The following is a 19,537-nucleotide window of genomic DNA, read 5'->3' on the forward strand; positions in this document are numbered from 1 at the left end:
CAAACCATGCCCAATCTATATACGAAATTCACGATCCTTGGGAACATATCTATCATTTGGTAATTCGCGTACTAGACCTGTTTTGCATGTGAAAGTAATTGAGATTTGTGATATTGGAGTTGATAGAGAAAAATTTAATGACAGTGATGTGCATTTTGGAGATGTGGAGGGTAGTGTTGTGAATTATAATATTAATGTAGAAGATAGAAAAAGAAAATGTGATTTGGATGTAAATGTAGAATGTGGAAGAAAGGAAATTGATTTGGGTATGGATGGTTTTAATCAAGGTCTTCATGATGAATATTTTGGTTGTACTTTTATCCAAGATGGTTTTGAATTGACTGCAGCAACAAAAGAAGTCGTCGTTGAAGAAGATAATGCCAATAAAAACTTGAACCAAAATGATGTCTTCGATCTACCAAGAACACAAAGTCCACATGTTGATTTCTATCATTCTGATTTAGTGGAAGCGAATACACAAAATTTGTTGGCGATTAACGATGGTGATGGTGCATTTTCATTCACCAATGGATCGAATTTATTAGTTGGTCAAAAGTTCAACTGTAAAAATGAACTTAAGAAAGAAATGACTAAGATTTCTTTGAATGATTCATTTGAAATGAATGTTGAAAGGTCGGCAAAGACATTTTATGTGGTGGGATGCATTACAGAAAAATGCAGTTGGAGAGTGCGAGCAACACGAAAGGCTAATTCAACTCAGTTTGAAATTCGAATTTATTGTAACATACATACATGTGACCTTTCTGACAGAAGACTAAGGCACCGACAAGCAAGTTCTATTGTAGTTGCAGATGTATTGCTAGAAAATTTTAGAGGGCAACAAATCACCCCCGCGCCAAAAACAATAATGACGATGATGCAAAATAAAGGGCTTGGTGTTAGCTACTACAAAGCTTGGAAGGGCAAGCAACTTGCTCTTAATCATTTGAGGGGAGATCCAGAAGACAGTTACAGAACTTTGCCAGCTTATTTATTTGTTGTTAAGCAAGTGAACAAAGATACTATAACTCATTTGGAGACTGACTCTAGTGGAAGATTTAAATACATGTTCCTAGCTTATGGGGTATGCATCTCTGGGTTTCGTAGGATGCGAAAAGTTATAGCAATTGATGGGTCTTTTTTGAAGGGAAAATATAGAGGTGTTTTGCTTCTTGCAACAGCCCAAGATGGAGATTTACATCAATACCCCATTGCATGGGCTGTTGTTGACTCAGAGAATGAAATGTCATGGACTTGGTTTTTGCAGAAATTGCATGAACTGATTCCAGATGATCCTGATTTGGTAATTATCTCTGACAGACATGCTGCCATTATCAGCTCAGTGGCCATTGTGTACAAGCACTCACATAATCTACATTGCATATGGCACCTTTCGCAAAATATCGGTACCCATTGTGGTAAAAAGGGTGGTGGGGTTGAGTTGTTCATGCAAACTGCATCTGTTTGCAAAATGTCCGACTTTAACATGTTGCATGAGAGGTTGAAAAATCAATACCCAAGTGTGGCTTCATATCTTGAGAAAACCAGTTCACCAAATAAATGGTCTAGAACTTTCTGTCGAGGTAACCGATATGATATTATGACAAAAAAAACATTTTGTAGACAAGATGGGGCCGCTTACTGTTTGTTTAACAACTCCTAGATTAAATATCTAATATCATTAATTAAAAATTTACAATGATCTCACTCATAAACATCAACACTTCGGTCACCTAACAAGACCAAAAATGTGAAAATTATTTTATATTATTCCCCATTAAATTAACAACTTGTAACCCCTAATGTTAACAATTTCAAACAACTTATGATTTATCATATTGGAGGGACTTAAGAAGTTTTATACAACTTAAAATATTTCTAGAGTTATATATGTTATATACTTGAGACGGGTCGACTCAGTCCTCGTTATATCTTTCATGACAGGGTATATAGATATAAAATGTGAGGTATAACATAATCGAGTTTTTTTTAACATATAAATTTTCGGGTGAGATTTAGAAGTTGAATTGATTTTAGAAGTAAATTGGACTCCATTAACCAAAATAATTGAGTTACATGATATACTTGGTATTATAGAAAAATACATGCGAAATACGTGCTTAATTATGAATATTGATATTTGACTTAAAAATAATAAATTATGAATATTAATTAATTAATCAAGATTCTGAAGTATATTCATTCAAAAAATTTTGGGGTTTTTTTTAGTCTTCATTGTCATTGATGGGTTATGTTCACAGGCTATGTCAATCCGATTTAATAGCCCAACTTTGCCCTAACCTAATTCGTTCATAGAATTTCTCCTTCCTGTCTTCTTCGATCTCCTCTTTCCCTCTCCGGTAAGCTTCTCCATGATATTTCTTCGGCTTCGTATTGGCCGAGTCTACAAGATTGATTTTGTAGATATATTTTATTCTGTAACCTTGTTATGTATTGTTGAACTTTGGTTTTACTTTTTGTCTTTATTTTCACTCATGTATATGCTCTTGAGCAGTAATAAGATTACAAACTGTAGCTTGTGGGGAAATTCCTATTAACAGACGTCAACTTCAATATTATGCTCTGTTGATGGTATTTGGATGCTTATGTTTGAAAGGTGTTTTATGAGAAATGCCATGATTAGTCAGATTTCTGTGAGGCTTGAGTTTCCATGATGGGAATTAAGTTTGAGATTTGAGGGATGCATGATACATGTTTGTTGAAATGATTAAGAAAAGAAAACGTGTTAAAATCATGATTCTTGAAATGTCTTAGGTTACTGCGCAGTGCCACTTTTGCTTGTTTATTGTCTCAGTATTGTTTGCTATGGGCATTTTGATGATATTAAGACGCAAGCTAAAATTTTACTGCAACTACCATACCATCATACCGATCAAAGTAGTATTCACATCATTTTGGGATCTTCATCTGTCGATTATCCATATTACTGGCATCATGTATTACATTTGTACTTGTTCATTTCATTCTATACTTTATTATCGTTTTTATTTAGGTCATTTTATATTGAACTTGTGCTCACTCTTTTGGGCAATTTTTTTGTTTTGTGTGTGGGTTACAAACCGTACAATAAGTGGAGAAGGGGATGGATATGCCGAGTGGCAGTGCTACCAGGGATTGGGTGTAACAATTAGGGAACATAGGTCATCATGTCAGCATTCTATTTTTTTATTTGAATAACTTTTTAAAGTACATTAACTTGCAGGGCTTCATCAGATGGAATTTTGCGACGTGCCAACACTGTGTATGGTACGTTGTTTCTTGCTTTCTACTCCATTTGATTCGATGCTTTGGATATCATAGATTTTTTTGCCTTACTTTGGAGATGCACAGAATCGGGGAAGAGAAATTTACTGAGAACTTCTTATTTTTTATATATCTATACTTATACTGTATTAAATATGCATATAATAAACAATGTTTAGATATGAACATCAGAAACTGAGCTTTGTTTATATTTATTGGCAGATGTGTGATGAGTATTTTGACCCACGGCATTGTGAATGTGGTGGAATGAGAACACGTTTTATTATCGAGTCATGGGAAATGACAAATGATTATGCGAAACTAGCCTTAAATTTCTACAATCAGAAAACAGTTAAGACAAATTATCTAATGTTATTGACAGTCTTGATTATTTAATACACGTAATAATTTAATTTTGGTGTCTTTTTCGGTTGGTTTACAGCATAAGAATTTCAATCTCGAGGAGGTTGTCAAGCTCAACCGCACACCATCTGCATTTTACTGCATGACATTCAAGGCACGGAATGCTGAAAGTGATGAGTGCTATCTTTTTCGAGGCGTTGTTTCTGTGGTGGGTGGGCCACAAGTGTTGCTTTGTGAGATCACGGTACCATTCTAGCCATTTTGCAATAGAATTTTTATTAATGTTTTACTTAAGTCCATACTATCCTTGTTGATGGTTTTCTGAATGATGTTGGTATGTGTTTTGCTGATGGTGATGCCAAAGTCCAAACAAAATATCTTGGTTTGCAATCTTGTAAATCCATCTTAGTGTAGGCACAAATGCTAGGGACGAAAATCAAACCAAATTAAAGTTCAATAATATCCTCGAATCTGTTAGCCATGGAATTTAGGTTTATCGTCCTTTTTACCTTTCAAAGTAGGGTTGTTTGCTTGTTCTAATTGAATGATAGCTATGTGAGGTTTATCTAAGATCCAATTGAAATCTCTTAAGTAGGTGACCATAAGATGCAGAGAGAAGTGAGGTAATATAGAACACAAAGCAAAGATATTGGTTCACGCCGGTCGGCTAGATGTAAATGTAGGCATCGAGCGATGTGGGATTCTTGGGGCAGGGTGTTTTTAACTATAGGGTTGAAGATTCATTGAGTTGCCTATTGATTTTTTGTGATGCTAGAGTGAGGCGACACTCCGATCGTGAGTGGATCCTTCTACCAAGCATGCAACTGATATCGGTGCCGTAAAGTAGATTTTAAATATTTGAAAGAGGAATACAGTTGCATAATCAAAAGCTCTAAAACTTTTATTATTGTTTATCTTTTTGTTGGCATAAGATGTTTGGAATTTTATTCTTGTTATATATTTTTAGGATGAGAAAGAAATTTCGATCCCTGCTGGCCATGATGAATATTACTATGAAGAATCATCTGGAAGTATGGAAGATATCTACCCTTACACAAGGTACGGTTCATCCAAGGATCATACTCAACTTATTCCTCCTTTATTCTTTTGTCATTCATTTAGCATTTGCATGCTCTATTTTTAACATTGTCTTGGTTAATTGGCATCCTTTTTTTTAAATGAAATGCGTATACATCTTTTAGCTGTGCAGTATTTTCTCATTAGCGTTTTTTTTTTTCTTGGGGTCGAATGTGCTAGGAGTGAAAATGATCTTGGAGATGGCTCAGCTTTTTGTTCGATCGATGCCAGCTGTGCCTCTGATGTTGACACTGTTGGTCTAACCAATGCTACATCGCACTCCTAGATTTCTTTGGCTTTGAAGCGGTGTTCAGAATTTGGAGTTGCATATAATATATATATATATATATATATATATATATATATTATGCATTACATATATTTCTATTTTAATGTTATTATGGTAGACTAGGTTCCATCTAATTGTGAAATTTAGATTATTGTACATTTAGATTAGATTATATTTGTTTTGTCTTTGTCAATATCGATCCCAAACTCTCATAATTCCCAGTATTAAACATTTACATCTTTTTATATGTTGGTATTAGGATAGTTTAATTAAATAATGTTAATGTAGAAGGTTCATAGAAAAATAAACCTAAGCTCATTAATAAAAGCGGAACTAAAATCAAGCCGGACTCGAGGTTGGTGAAAAAAAAAGCGGAACTAAATGTACAATGATTCTACCCACGGTAGTAGCAATGAATTTTCATTTCAATCGCTGTGAATGACAACACCATGCACATATATCATTTTCTTAGTTCATTTCAAAACTTGGAATATTTATTTTAGAAAACCAAGCCATTTTTTTCTCGGACGAGTTCGAGACCATTAAAACAATTGTCACCTCCAAATATAGGGGGAAAAAGCAATTTTGATTAAAATAAGTGAAAAATATTGTTGTTTGAGTATTAGTTCTCTCTAAAAATACATTAAATTTTAAAATTTCAATTGACACATCATCTATAATCGAAAATATATCCTTGGGCAAATATGTAAACTCGTACTCGATGTTTCCTAATTCCTTTCCAAGAAAACATTATATTGCTCCGAATATAAATAAAACGTAGCCAAACATTCAATTTGTCATGTTCAAGCAACATTATATTGTGTCAACCTTCTTCCGTTACATCAATGGAACTAAATGATATCTTCAGAAACACGATACCTATGTCGAATGGTGCCGTAATCTGAACTCATAGTAGTCACTGTAAAAAAAAACATAGATGAACACTGTTGAGAATATGGAAGGTTAGCTCACTAGATTTATGCAAGAAGCATACGTACGAGTTATGATCTATTTGATCCCATGCTATGCTTAAGATACAAGAAATTAAGTCGCACAAACTTCCAAGATCAAAAAATGAAAAAGATGATCTTCTCAGTATCTGATTTTAACATTGAATCCACGGAACAAGTTAGTTACAACCTACTTTGAACAACAAAACTAGGATATATGATGGACTGTTTCAGCATGAAATAAATGAGAAATGCTATATTAATTGGTCTAACAAACGACACAACACAACTATAGCCTGCAAAGTTTACTGCAATTGATAAGTTTTTCAAACCATCAAATTAATCTATAGTGACAACAGTTCAAATATTCTAGTTCTAGTGGCTGTATGAAAGATATGTTCGGAAACACGACATAAAATAATATTGCCAAAGTACATTTGTCGATTTAGAATATACAAACATATAAGACATAGAAAAGATTTAGGAAACAAAAAAGGCAAAAAACAAATAATTAATCGGCAACAATAACAAATTAACTTGAAACAACCTTCAACCTACACCCCATTGCTAAATCACAACTAAAAACTCCATGAATGTAAATGATAGAAAAATAGAGTTCATACAGAAACCATCTCTAACTTTGATAATGTATATTCAATGAGAATAATCTTGGTTACGTTTTATCAAACTAACTTTTTTTTTCTTTGATATCAACATTTATAAATAAAATAGGGACTTCTCGTCGTTAGGACCCAATCCTACTCCAAAGTAAGAATATCGCATTTCATGAATGGTCTAAATCTGCAAAACTAAGAATAAAGGACTGCTAGCTATTAATAGTCTAGCCTTAAAATCACAGTTAAATGTATGCCAACAAGGATTAGACAATATAAATACAACTATTCATAGATTATCCCTAAAAAAAACAAAATTGTTATTTCTATATTTAATCTCCATATCAGTAATACCTTCCTTGTCTCAAGACCAAACCTTTAACCAGATCATGATCACAGCAGAGGAAATGAGAAAACGATAATGCAACAAGCGGAAAATTTTTGACGTGTGATACAATATTAATTCAATAATAAACACAAATAACAGCAACACAAGATTTTAATAAACACATTGTTTATAAAGGTCATGAAAAAGGAATGTAAAAAAAATCTAGTTAACAACATAGATTCTTACATCATTCTGATCTGTCCAACTGTTTCCGTTTGCGAATAACTTGTGGACATGGTTATTCTACATAAATAATATTAGATTGTATGAAAATCAGATAACTACCAATAGATACACAAAAAAGATGAGATAATTGTTTTAAAAAAAATAATTTAGATAAAGAGAAATTTCATATACCTCAATTAAATGATCAACGTGTGTTGAAATAATTGATAGCCAAAACTCTGTAAACAAGTTGTTGCAGTCAAAGGGCATTGCCACATATCCCCGAAAATCATAACAAACTCCATGGCTATTTTGAACTATTAGGTATTGGTTATCTCCGATTTCCGTTTTGAAACTTCCTACTATCAAAACAACATGTCGACCCCGGAAAGTTGTTTGTTTTTCGATTTCTTTTTCAGTTGGCCCATTATATATGACCTAGTTGCAAATCTTTTCAGCAATTTAAAAAACGGGTAAAAATTCATTATTAACATTAACTGTTGGGATATCGATTTTTCTCGTGTCCAAATCGCAGCGGAAGTTTTAAAATTTTATTTTGACATTCGCATGGTTTAAATGATATAATCATTCATATGGAGTTTGTAATATACCTTTAGTAAATAATTTTACTTGGCATCAACTACTCCGGTATTAGCGGATGTAGCTCTTGATGTATGTCCCGACGAAACTTTCTTCGAATCTCTTTCGATCTCTGAATCAGGTCCACGACTGTATTACTTGTTCCTCTTCTAACTTGCACTAGAAAGTATAGAAGATATTTTGCGTAAAGATAGAACACGAAGAAAAAATCGACTTAATACCTATTAATTAGGTTGGCCGAATTTTTCTTGCAAAAGAATAAGGATTTCGAGAGCAGCTGAAATTTTGTTGTGTTTTTTTGGGAAAAAAAAATTTTCGAATGCCTGCAATGCAATAAGAATAATAATATCCTTATTATATTTCTAATCCATCATTTACTTAATTAATTAGATTAATTATGTTAATTATAGATTCTAATTGCATGCCATATCAAAGACCAATCTCGAGTTTAATGCATATATATTTTGAGAATATCATGCATTAATATTATATTGCCTTGTGTGCAAGTTTTTAAAATTATGGTATCATGAATATTTTCATATTACATAAATCAATACCATATTTTATAAAAAATTAATTATTTTAACTCAATTAAAATATAATTAATTATTAAAGTCCATTTGAACTTTAATAAATTAACATGATGTGCTTATACTCTTACAAACCCATGATCCATGCTCTCATTACGGAGATCCAATATCATCGATGTGACAATTCCAACTTGTTCATTATTATAATGCACAATTTAATTTCGAGATCACCAAAGTCTAGTTAAGGCAGGTGCACTCCCTTTGACTGTCTTTAGCAGTCATGATTTCAAAATTTCTATAAACTTTATTTATAAGCTTATCGATTGATCATATTAAACTTATTTCTTATAAATTCAACGCATTGAGTTTATTATCTCAATCTCAACGGGAACAGCTAGCCGTGAGTTCACAACTCTTTGTGATTAAGGACAATTTCTTTTATTCGGGCTTACTCTAATTTGCCCCATTCCATGCACCAACATTTGATCATGATAATGTCATAAATCATTTTCTGATTAAACTCATCGAATCATTGTAAGAGCGTCTAGTAGCACCGCCTCATGATTCCTTAGGTATCACTGATAGTGCCAGTTATGATTACTGTACAGTACGGTCCCTTCATCTCATATATCCTGATTGAATCTGCAACAATTGGTACATCGAGGGTTGTATATAATTCGATAGCTATGTGATACAATCATGAAATAATAATAGTGTCATCTCATGCACAACTAGAGAACTCCTTCCCTAATATACATCTCACACTTTGGCCAGAGATTTCATGCACTATTATTTCGCTAGATCACATAAGATATACACACTCGTAGCTGAGTGGTGAATTCCCGACTACAATGCACTGGCGTCTACACATTTCGCAATTGCACCCAACCTCACCACCATGTGACCCTAGCGGAGTCGGTAAATGAGTCAAAGCACAACCCTGGTATGTAGAGCCTCAGTGTTGTTCCTGGTCATAAGGATTAATCATGTACAATCACAACTACGGACTTTTCCTCTCAATGAATGATAACCACTTGGAAAGTCCAAAAAAAGGGATGTTCAGTACAATCATTGTATAATTACCCATCTGTATGATTGGACATCTTTATGCCCTTACCATGAAACACGGTACACAACATCACATATAATAGTTTCAATCTCAAGTGACATTTATCCTTGTTTTAGGCGGCTGAATTGACTAGGAACGAATTTAGAATACACAGTGTTTACAAATGAGTTTCAATATCGAATTACGATTCATTTGTATTAAAGTATAATCAAGGACTTTATCTATGCTGATTGCATGAGTATACAGATAAAGTAAAATGAACCCATAAAAGGTTAAATTATATTAAAATAAAGATTGTTTATTACACTTGAGTCAATAAATTCCCTAGCCAACTGTTGGCTTGCAGGGCATCTAATCTAATATTAACAACATACACAAGTGAGCAATTGCCTGCAAACATTTAAGCATGCTGTCATATGCAACTATAACAGCAATAACGGGAAATTATTTCAAGCATCTAATCACCTCATGGGCTTCCAATGCTCTATGCATACTTATATCGCATATAGTTTTACGGTATTTACGTGGCAATAAAAAAGATTATTGATTAAATGCATAAATTTAAAACACAATAATTTCTTACCTGTCGGTGTCAAAGTTTGCTATGGCCATCAAGTTCCTTTCCTGTGGATCTCTACAAGATGAACATGGCAGCAAACCTTTTTCGCCAATAAATAAAAGAATACGTGGGATTCTTGTGCCTTTAAGACCCATTGTTTCGAGTTGTTTTGCTTGAGCATTTGGGAGCTCTGGGTATGACTTGTATAAATGATCAAAACAATCAGTGATGTCAAAAAAGAACGCGTCTGACCAATCATCAACGTTTATATTTAAGATTTTATAAAGCATTCCTTGAACATATGAGAATGCACCCAAGCCTCTCTGGTTTCTGACAAGAGATAAACTCTTGTGCAAAAAAATTAAATTATGTGATTTTTGTTCCAACATCTATAAAATATTACTCAATCCGAAAATACATATCATCAAAGATAGAGATGCACGTAAACAAAAAACACATATCATCAAAGATAGTGCTACATATCATCATATGAAAATTTACATTCTGAACAAATTACATGCACCACTGTTTAACACACAAAAAAACCAAACTAACTTTTTTGAAACTAATAGAGAGTGGAGTATTATTTTGAAATAACATTGTAGTACCGGAGTTGGATTACCATCTTTGCAGAAGTTGACCGGTTCTAAAACGAAGGATAACAAACCAAGTTAACGACAATGTAATAAACAAGATATGATTTAATATTATTATAAAATAATATTGATTTTCTTACCATTTTCTGCACTCAAATTATGGTGAGTGGTTTGGCCAGAGAGGTGTGAGTGTGTGTTTAGAATGTGGGTGTGAAACATTGAGGAAGAAGATGAAATAGTGGGGTGGGTCTGAAGGTGGTGTCGTGTGATCATTTGCAGGCAGTGGTTGCCTTTTCTGACGTACGTATGGGAACAGGCCTTGCATAACAAACAAGTATTTTTTAAATTTTTAATATTTCAAGAATAATTAATATTAATCTCAAGCTATATACGTATAATTGATTTTGATCTACAACATTGGGGGAAAACAAAAGAACTTGCTAATTGGAAAGGATAGAATGTCTGCCCAACATTAGTATGACAAGGACCAAATCAGAGGATTTTTGTGTCTAACATTTATTATTCATACGACAAACAACTCATTTTCTGAAAATTTGGACTCAGGAACAATGATCCAATGATAATTTTTATACTTCAATAAATATCATATCAATTATAAATAATATAAGGTTTGTTTAGTTGGTTCATGACATTGTTAAGATAAGTTATAATCTGAATATTAAAATTATAACATGTTCGAGTTAATTATTATGGTACATTAAAATTTTCAGACACGCATGGAAAAATTAGCATATCCCTAGACGGAGCCAGAAATACAACTAAGAAGAATAAATATTTTAAAATATTCAATTATCAAAATATATATATATATATATACTCACAAAACAATAATCATTGTTATATTGTAGCACAATTACTAATATAAAAATAATTTCAAATGAAATATATATATATACATATATGTATAACTTATTTATCACGTTTAACCATAGTAGGTTGTGATGCACAATACAATCTTTTAATACAAAAAATAAGACTAAAATATAATTAGGACGAATGAATATTTTAAAATATTTATTATCAATATATATATATATATATATACACACATACTCACAAAATAATAATCATTGTTATATTGTAGCAGAATTACTAATATAAAATTAATTTCAAATGAAATATATATATATATGTATAACTTATTTATCATGTTTAATCATAGTAGGTTGTGATGCACAATACAATATTTTAATGTACCATAATAATTAACTGGAACATGTTATAATTTTAATACTCAGATTATAACTTATCTTAACAATGTCATGAACCAACTAAACAAACTTTATATTATTTATAATTGATATTACATTTATTTAAATATAAAAATTATCATTGGATCATTGCTCCTGAGTCCAACTTTTCAGAAAACGAGTTGTTTGTCATATGAATAATAAATGTTACACAAAAATCCTCTGATGTGGTCCCTGTCATACTAATTTTGGGCGGACATTCTACACTTTCCAATTAGCAAGTTCTTTTGTTTCTCCCCCAATGTTGTAAATCAAAACCAATTATACGGTTTAAGCTTGAGATTAATATTAATTATTCTTCAAATATTAAAGATTAAAAAAATACTTGTTTGTTATGCAAGGCTTGTTCCCGTACGTACGTCAGAAAAGGCAACCACTGCCTGCAGATGATCACACGACACCACCTTCAGACCCACCCCACTATTTCATCTTCTTCCTCAATAAACACACACCCACACTCTAAACACACACTCACACCTCTCTGGCAAACCACTCACCATAATTTGAGTGCAGAAAATGGTAAGGAAATCAATATTATTTCATAAAAATATCAAATCATATCTTGTTTATTACATTGTCGTTAACTTGGTTTGTTCTCTTTCGTTTTAGAATCTGTCGACTTCTGCAAGGATGGCAATCCAACTCATGTACTACAATGTTATTTCAAAATAATACTTCACTCTCTTTTAGTTTCAAAAAGGTTAGTTTTTTTTTTTTTTTTTTTTTTTTGTGTTAAAGAGAGGTGCAGGTAATTTGTTCAAAATCTGAATTTCACCCCTCTTTTCTTGTTAGAAAAGTTGTTAATGCTACGGTCGCCAGTCGCCTTGGCAGCCATTTTTGCGTTTCGTGTTTCGCAATTGGGAGGAGTGGAGGATGGTTTTCAAATCTGAATGAATAATCACTAATGAAAGTTGGATGGTGAGGAAATTATAGAAGAATGGGAATCTATTTATAGGGGACAAGACGAACGTTAAAGGAGTTTATATTTAAAAAAAAAAGAAAAAAAAGAAAAGGAAAACAGAGTAGTTGGTATTTGTATTTAAATAGAAGTTTTCATTAATAAAAATTATATTTGAGATCCCCTCAAAAAAATATTATTTCAACTAAGGTTTGATTTAAATTAAAACTAAATCACAGTCAATATTATTATTCAAAACTTTGGAAAATATAAAGACCATACATTTATATTTGATTTCACGCATGCAATAGCAATCCCAAATTTTGGTGTTGGGAATCGACTTGTTTATATAACAAATGATTTTGATGATGTGTATTTATATTTGAAATTTTACAAATGTCAAGTTATTTGGATATTATGTATTTGATATATCAAGTACGTAGTTAAAATAAAAATATCTTGTTCGACATATTTATATAAATATATTAGTCATTGTGCACACAAACAAAATAAGCATACGAATATCATGTATTATGTATATTTTCTTCTTAAATTTTATTATTTAAATATAATATTCTAAAAAATAAATTAATTGTGATATGAGATGATATGTAGAACTATCTTTGACGATATGTGATTTTTGTTTACGTACGGCACTGTTTTTGATGATATGTACTTTCGGATCGGGGAATATTTTATAGATGTTGGAACAGAAATCACAGAATTTAATTTTTTGCATAAGAGTTTATCTCTTGTCAGAAACCAGAGAGGTTTGGGTGCATGCTCATATGTTCAAAGAGTAGCTTGCACTGAAATGCTTTATAAAATCTTAAATATAAACGTTCGTGGTTGGTCAGACACGTTCTTTTTTGACATCACCAATTGTTTTGATCATTTATACAAGTCATACCCAGACCTCCGAAATGCTCAAGCAAAACAACTCAAAACGATGGGTCTTAAAGGCACAAGAATACCAAATGTTCTTTTATTTATTGCCGAAAAAGGTTTGCTACCATGTTCATCTTGTAGAGATCCACAGGAAAGGAACTTGATGACCATAGCAAACTTTGACACTGACAGGTAAGAAATTATTGTGTTTTAATTTATGCATTTAAGCAATAATATTTTTTATAGCCACGTAAATATCGTAAAACTAGATACGGTATAAGTACGCATAGAGCATTGGAAGCGCATGAGGTGATCAGATGCTTGAAATCCTTTCCCGTTATTGGTGTCATAGCATGCTTAAATGTTTGCAGGTAATTGCTCACTTGTGTATGTTGTTAATATTAATAATGACTTTTTTACCCGTTTTTTAAATTGTTAAAAGATTTGCAACTAGGTCGTATATAATGGGTCAACTGCAGAAGAAATCGAAAAACGAACAACTATCTGGGATCGCCATGTTGTTTTGATAGTAGGAAGTTTCAAAACGGAAATCGGAGATAACCCAATACTTAATAGTTCAAAATAGAATGGAGTTGGTTATGTTTTTCGGGGATATGTGGCAATGCCCTTTGACTGCAACAACTTGTTTACAGAGTTTTGGCTACCAATTATTTCACCACACATGGATCATTTAATTGAGGTATGTGAAATTTCTCTTTATCTAATTTTTTTAAAAAAACAATTATCTCATCTTTTTTTGTGTATATATTGGTTATTATCTGATTTTCATACAATCTAATATTATTTGTGTAGAATAAAACATGTCCACAAGATATTCACAAACAGAAACAATTGGACAGATAATGATGTAAGAATCTGACTACATTTTTCTACATTCCTTTTTCATGACCTTTATAAACAATGTGTTTATTAAAATGTTGTGTTGATGTTATTTGTGTTTATTATTGAATTAATATTGTATCACACGTCATAAATTTTCCGCTTGTTGCATTATCGCTTTCTCATTTCCTCTGTTGTGATCATGATCTGGTTAAAGGTTTGGTCTTGAGACAAGGAAGGTATTACTGATCTGGAGATTAAATATAGAAATAACAATTTTGTTTTTCTTAGGGATAATCCATGAATAGTTGTATTTATATTGTCTAATCCTTGTTGGCATACATTTAACTGTGATTTTTAAAGCTAGACTATTAATAGCTAGCAGTCCTTAATTCTTAATGCAAAATGGCGAGAATCGTACCTTGATCTCACAAAGCAACACTTGTGGCCCACCCACCACATAAACAGCGCCTCGAAAAAGAGAGCACTCATCACTTTCAGCATTCTGTGCCTTGAATGTCATGCAGTAAAATGCAGATGCTGCGGTTGAGCTTGACAACCTCCTCGAGATTGAAATTCTTATGCTGTAAACCAACCGAAAAAGACACCAAAATTAAATTATTATGGGTATTAAATAATCAAGACTGTCAATTTAGATAATTTGTCTTAACTGTTTTCTAATTGTAGAAATTTAAGGCTAGTTGCGCATAATCATTTGTCATTTCCCATGACTCGATAATAAAACGTGTTCTCATTCCACCACATTCACAATGTCGTGGGTCAAAATACTCATCACACATCTGCCAATAAATATAAACAAAGCTCAGTTTCTGATGTTCATATCTAAACATTGTTTATTATATGCATATTTATTTAATAGAGTAGAAGTATAGATATGTAGAAAATAAGAAGTTCTCAGTAAATTCCTCTTTCCTCGATTCTGTGCATCTCCAAAGTAAGGCAAAAAAATCTATAATATCCAAAGCATCGAATCAAATGGAGTAGAAAGCAAGAAACAAGACACCATACGCAGTGTTGGCACATCGCCAAATTCCATCTGATGAAGCCCTGCAAGTTTATGTACTTTAAAAAGTAATTCAAATAAAAACATAGAATGCTGACATGATGATCTATGTTCCCTAATTGTTACACCCAATCCCTAGTAGCACTGCCACTCGGCATATCCATCCCCTTCTCCACTTATTGTACGGTTTGTAACCCACACACAAAACAAAAAAATTGCCCAACAGAGTGAGCACAAGTTCAATATAAAATGACCTAATGAACAAGTGCAAATGTAATACATGATGCCAATAGTATGGATGATCGACAGATGAAGATCCCAAAAAGATGTGAATACTACTTTGATCAGTATGATCGTATGGTAGTTGCAGTAAAATTTTAGTTTGCGTCTTAATATCATCAAAATTCCCATAGCAAACAATACTGAGACAATTAACAAGTAAACTACCTAAAATGCTCATAAGCAGCCTCTAGTCTTGTAACTACCAGTATTCGGCTTCAATTTAGTCACAACCAGTATCCAAGTTACCAGAGTAAAAGTAGAGAAATTATAATACCTGCTTTTACATTATCTTGGCAGCACAAATTATTAAATAAATTAAAGAATTCATCGATGAAAATTTAAACCAGCACTCATAATTGTTTTGAAAATAAACTAAAACATATTTATCGCAAGCCCAGCTGAAAATCAGAAAGCATGCCCTCGATCCCGATCTCTATCCACGCCAGTAAATGAAACACAGTTAGATAGATCGGAAACCACCGAATCGATTCATAATAAAAGTACACCTATTTACAAACACAGTAACTAAAATGAAGCGAAAGTAATCACCTTTTTCTCGATTGCCGCAGGGGATTGGGAAGGATCAAGAGGAAAGAGCTGTTGGGGGAGACTTCCATTGGGAAGACCCTCGCGCCGCTTCTTGAGAAGATTATCTTCGCGCTTGCTCTTCCTGATCTCCACCAGATTATCCTCCCTCCGCCGCCGAACCTCCTCCACGTCGACTCCAATTTTGTAGTTCTTCTTCCGAACATCTGCCCTGCTGCCCGGCCGCAGCGACATTTTCACTTGTTTATGGCGCAATCGCACTCCTCCTCCTCGAGTGAGTGTATGCAAATTGTTCGAGGAAAGTAGGAAATTGACGGAGCAAAAGGGGGAGAATAGAGTTAGAAAAGGTAACAGTGTGAGGCTGCTGAAGCGAAGGCTCAGGGTTGTGGGGTGGGTTTTGGAACTATATCAGAGTTAAATTGTATTTTAATTCAGTAAATAAAATTAGCATTGACTCTCTCTTTCAAATTAAATTAAATCTTTAATTTTTTTTTAATTCGCGGTCTAGTGGCTATTCCAGATTTTATCCTTTAATCTCAAAATCTCTACTTTCGCTTCATTGATAATTGGTAGTTGCCGCATTTGCGGACAACAGGGACATATTGCGAGAGTATGTCCACAGAGAGGTTCTCAAAGATCCCAGGGAGCAGAATCATCTGGATCAGTGGCTCAGACTGATAGACGATCAGCTGCTGTTCACTCCTTCCAGCCACCGACTACTACTCAGTCACAGCAGAGGCCAGGAGGAAGCCAGACTGTTAGCCAGCCTCCGAGACAGCAGGCCAGAGTATTCGCTTTGACTGAAGAACAGGCACATGAAGCACCAGATAATGTTGTTGCAGGTAACTGTTCTTTATGTGGTTATTCTGCTTACGTATTGATTGATATGGGTGCATCCCATACGTTTATTTCTGAACGATTTGCATTGATTCATGCATTGTCTGCTGAGTCATTCTCTGCTGTAGTATTTGTCTCTTCACCTTTAGGGAGAGGTCTTGTATCAGTGACGTTTATGAAACATTGTATGCTACAGTATGACGGGCATGAGATTGAGTTAGATTGTATGGTACTTAGGTTGTCTGATTTTGACTGCATTATTGGTATCTATATGCTGACCAAGTACAGAGCTACCGTAGACTGTTTCCAGAAGATTTTGAGATTCAGACCTGATATGGCTGATGAATGGAAATTTTACGGTAAAGGGTTCTAGATCTAGAATTCCTTTGATATCTGCATTATCTATGATTCGATTGTTACAGAAAGGAGCAGAGGGTTTCCTTGTGTATTCAGTATACGTACTGAAATCGAGCCCATCATTGGCTGATTTGCCAGTGGTTTGTGAGTTTGCTGATGTCTTCCAGATGAGATTCCGGGTTTACCTCCAGTCAGAGAGATAGACTTTAGCATAGTTCCTATTTCTAGAGCTCCGTACAGAATGACACCGATTGAGTTGAAAGAATTGAAAGAGCAGTTAGGAGATTTATTGGCCAAGGGTTACATTAGACCGAGTGTCTCTCCTTGGGGTGCTCCAGTATTATTTGTGAGAAAGAAGGATGGTTCAATGAGACTCTGTATTGACTATCGGCAACTGAACAAGGCTACGGTAAATAACAAATACCCTTTGCCTCGTATAGATGATTTATTTGATCAGTTGCAGGGTTCTTCTGTTTATTCCAAGATCGATTTGAGATCTGAATATCATCAGCTGAGAGTCATAGATTCTGATATTTCGAAGACAGCTTTCAGAACCAGGTATGGCCATTATGAGTTTATTGTCATGCCGTTTGGTTTAACGAATGCTCCAGCTATATTTATGGGATTGATGAACCGTGTATTTCAGAAGTATCTTGATGATTTCGTGATTATATTTATTGATGATATTCTGATTTACTCAAAGAATATGATTGATCATGCTGAGCATTTGAGAACTGTATTGAGAATTCTGAGAAAAGAGAAATTGTATGCAAAGCTGTCTAAATGTGAATTTTGGCTGAAACAAGTTGTATTTCTGGGTCATATTATATCTGGAAATGGTATTTCTGTTGATCCTAGCAAGGTTGAGGCAGTGATTAGTTGGCCTAGATCGATATCTGTGCCAGAGATACGCAGTTTTATGGGTTTAGCAGGCTATTATCGTCGATTTATTAAAGATTTCTCGAGTATTGCTAAGCCGATTACTAATTTGACTCAGAAGAATGCACCATTTTTTTGGTCTGAAGAGTGTGAGTCCAGATTTCTAGAGTAGAAGAAAAGATTGACCAGTGCTCCGATCTTGACTATTCCATCAGGTACTGGTGATTTTGTTGTTTATTGTGATGCTTCTCACAGAGGATTGGGTTGTGTTTTGATGCAGCGAGGACATGTTATTGCCTATGCCCCGAGACAATTGAAGACACATGAAACTCGCTACCCAATTCATGATCTTGAATTGGCAGCCATCGTCTTTGCATTGAAGATTTGGCGACATTATCTATACGGTGAGAAGTGTGAGATATATTCTGATCACTAGAGTCTGAAATATCTATTTTCACAGTCAGAATTGAATATGAGACAACGAAGATGGCTTGACTTATTGAAAGATTTTGATTGTGAAATCAAATACTATCCGGGGAAATCTAATGCAGCAGCTGATGCACTGAGTCGAAAGCATTTGAAACAGATTGCAGACGTTGAAATTGTATACTATTCAGGTCGAACTAGAGCTGATTTTGAGAATTAAATAAGCTCAGAAAGTTGATCAGAATGTTCAGAACTCGATTTCGATGGTCAGAGCAGGGCATCGATCAGAATATCAGGTACGTGATCATGTACTGTATGTGAATAATCGTCTCGTTGTGCCAGATGTTTCAGATTTGAAACGACAGATATTGTCAGAAGCGCACAGTAGTCGATTCAGTATTCATCCTGGTGGCAGAAAGATGTATAACGATTTGAAAAGACATTTTTGGTGGAAACAGATGAAGGCAGATATTACAGAGTTTGTATCAAAATATCTGAATTGCCAACAGTTGAAAGCCGAAAGAAAGAAACCAGGAGGTTTGTTACACAGCTTGTCTATTCCTGAATGGAAATGAGATCACATTTCTATGGATTTTGTGACGAAGCTACCACGTTCCTCCCGAGGTTGTGATGCGATTTGGGTTGTGATTGACAGATTAACCAAATCAGCATGTTTTATCCCGTACAAGATGACGTACAGACATGACCAGATGGCAAAGATTTATGTCAGAGAAGTAGTCAGATTGCATGGAGTGCCGAAGTCGATTGTATCAGACCGTGATCATCGGTTTACTTCGCACTTTTGGCATAGTTTGCAGCAAGCTC

The 19,537-nt window shown here is 33.9% G+C and overlaps 1 protein-coding gene and 1 long non-coding RNA gene across 3 annotated transcripts; both read right to left on the bottom strand.

Annotated features, from left to right (window-relative positions):
- Positions 1 to 5,699: 5,699 nt before the first annotated feature.
- On the bottom strand, positions 5,700 to 16,593 carry LOC142524677 (uncharacterized). Its single transcript, XM_075628731.1, has 5 exons — positions 16,217 to 16,593; positions 15,386 to 15,429; positions 14,783 to 14,945; positions 7,132 to 7,188; positions 5,700 to 5,912 (listed from the first exon to the last, which is right to left on the bottom strand). The coding sequence occupies exons 1-5, from the start codon at positions 16,445 to 16,447 to the stop codon at positions 5,910 to 5,912; spliced, it is 498 nt and encodes a 165-aa protein (XP_075484846.1). The 5' UTR covers positions 16,448 to 16,593; the 3' UTR covers positions 5,700 to 5,909.
- Positions 7,303 to 11,240, bottom strand: LOC142524678 (uncharacterized). Of its 2 annotated transcripts, none has more exons than XR_012814938.1 (2): positions 7,722 to 11,240; positions 7,303 to 7,548 (listed from the first exon to the last, which is right to left on the bottom strand). It is a non-coding gene; the product is annotated as an uncharacterized LOC142524678 (long non-coding RNA). The 2 variants fall into 2 exon arrangements; XR_012814937.1 differs by having other exon boundaries at positions 7,303 to 7,560.
- Positions 16,594 to 19,537: the final 2,944 nt, after the last annotated feature.

The sequence above is a fragment of the Primulina tabacum genome, chromosome 14, assembly GCF_025594145.1.
Source record: "Primulina tabacum isolate GXHZ01 chromosome 14, ASM2559414v2, whole genome shotgun sequence".
In the NCBI taxonomy this organism is placed as follows: domain Eukaryota; kingdom Viridiplantae; phylum Streptophyta; class Magnoliopsida; order Lamiales; family Gesneriaceae; genus Primulina; species Primulina tabacum.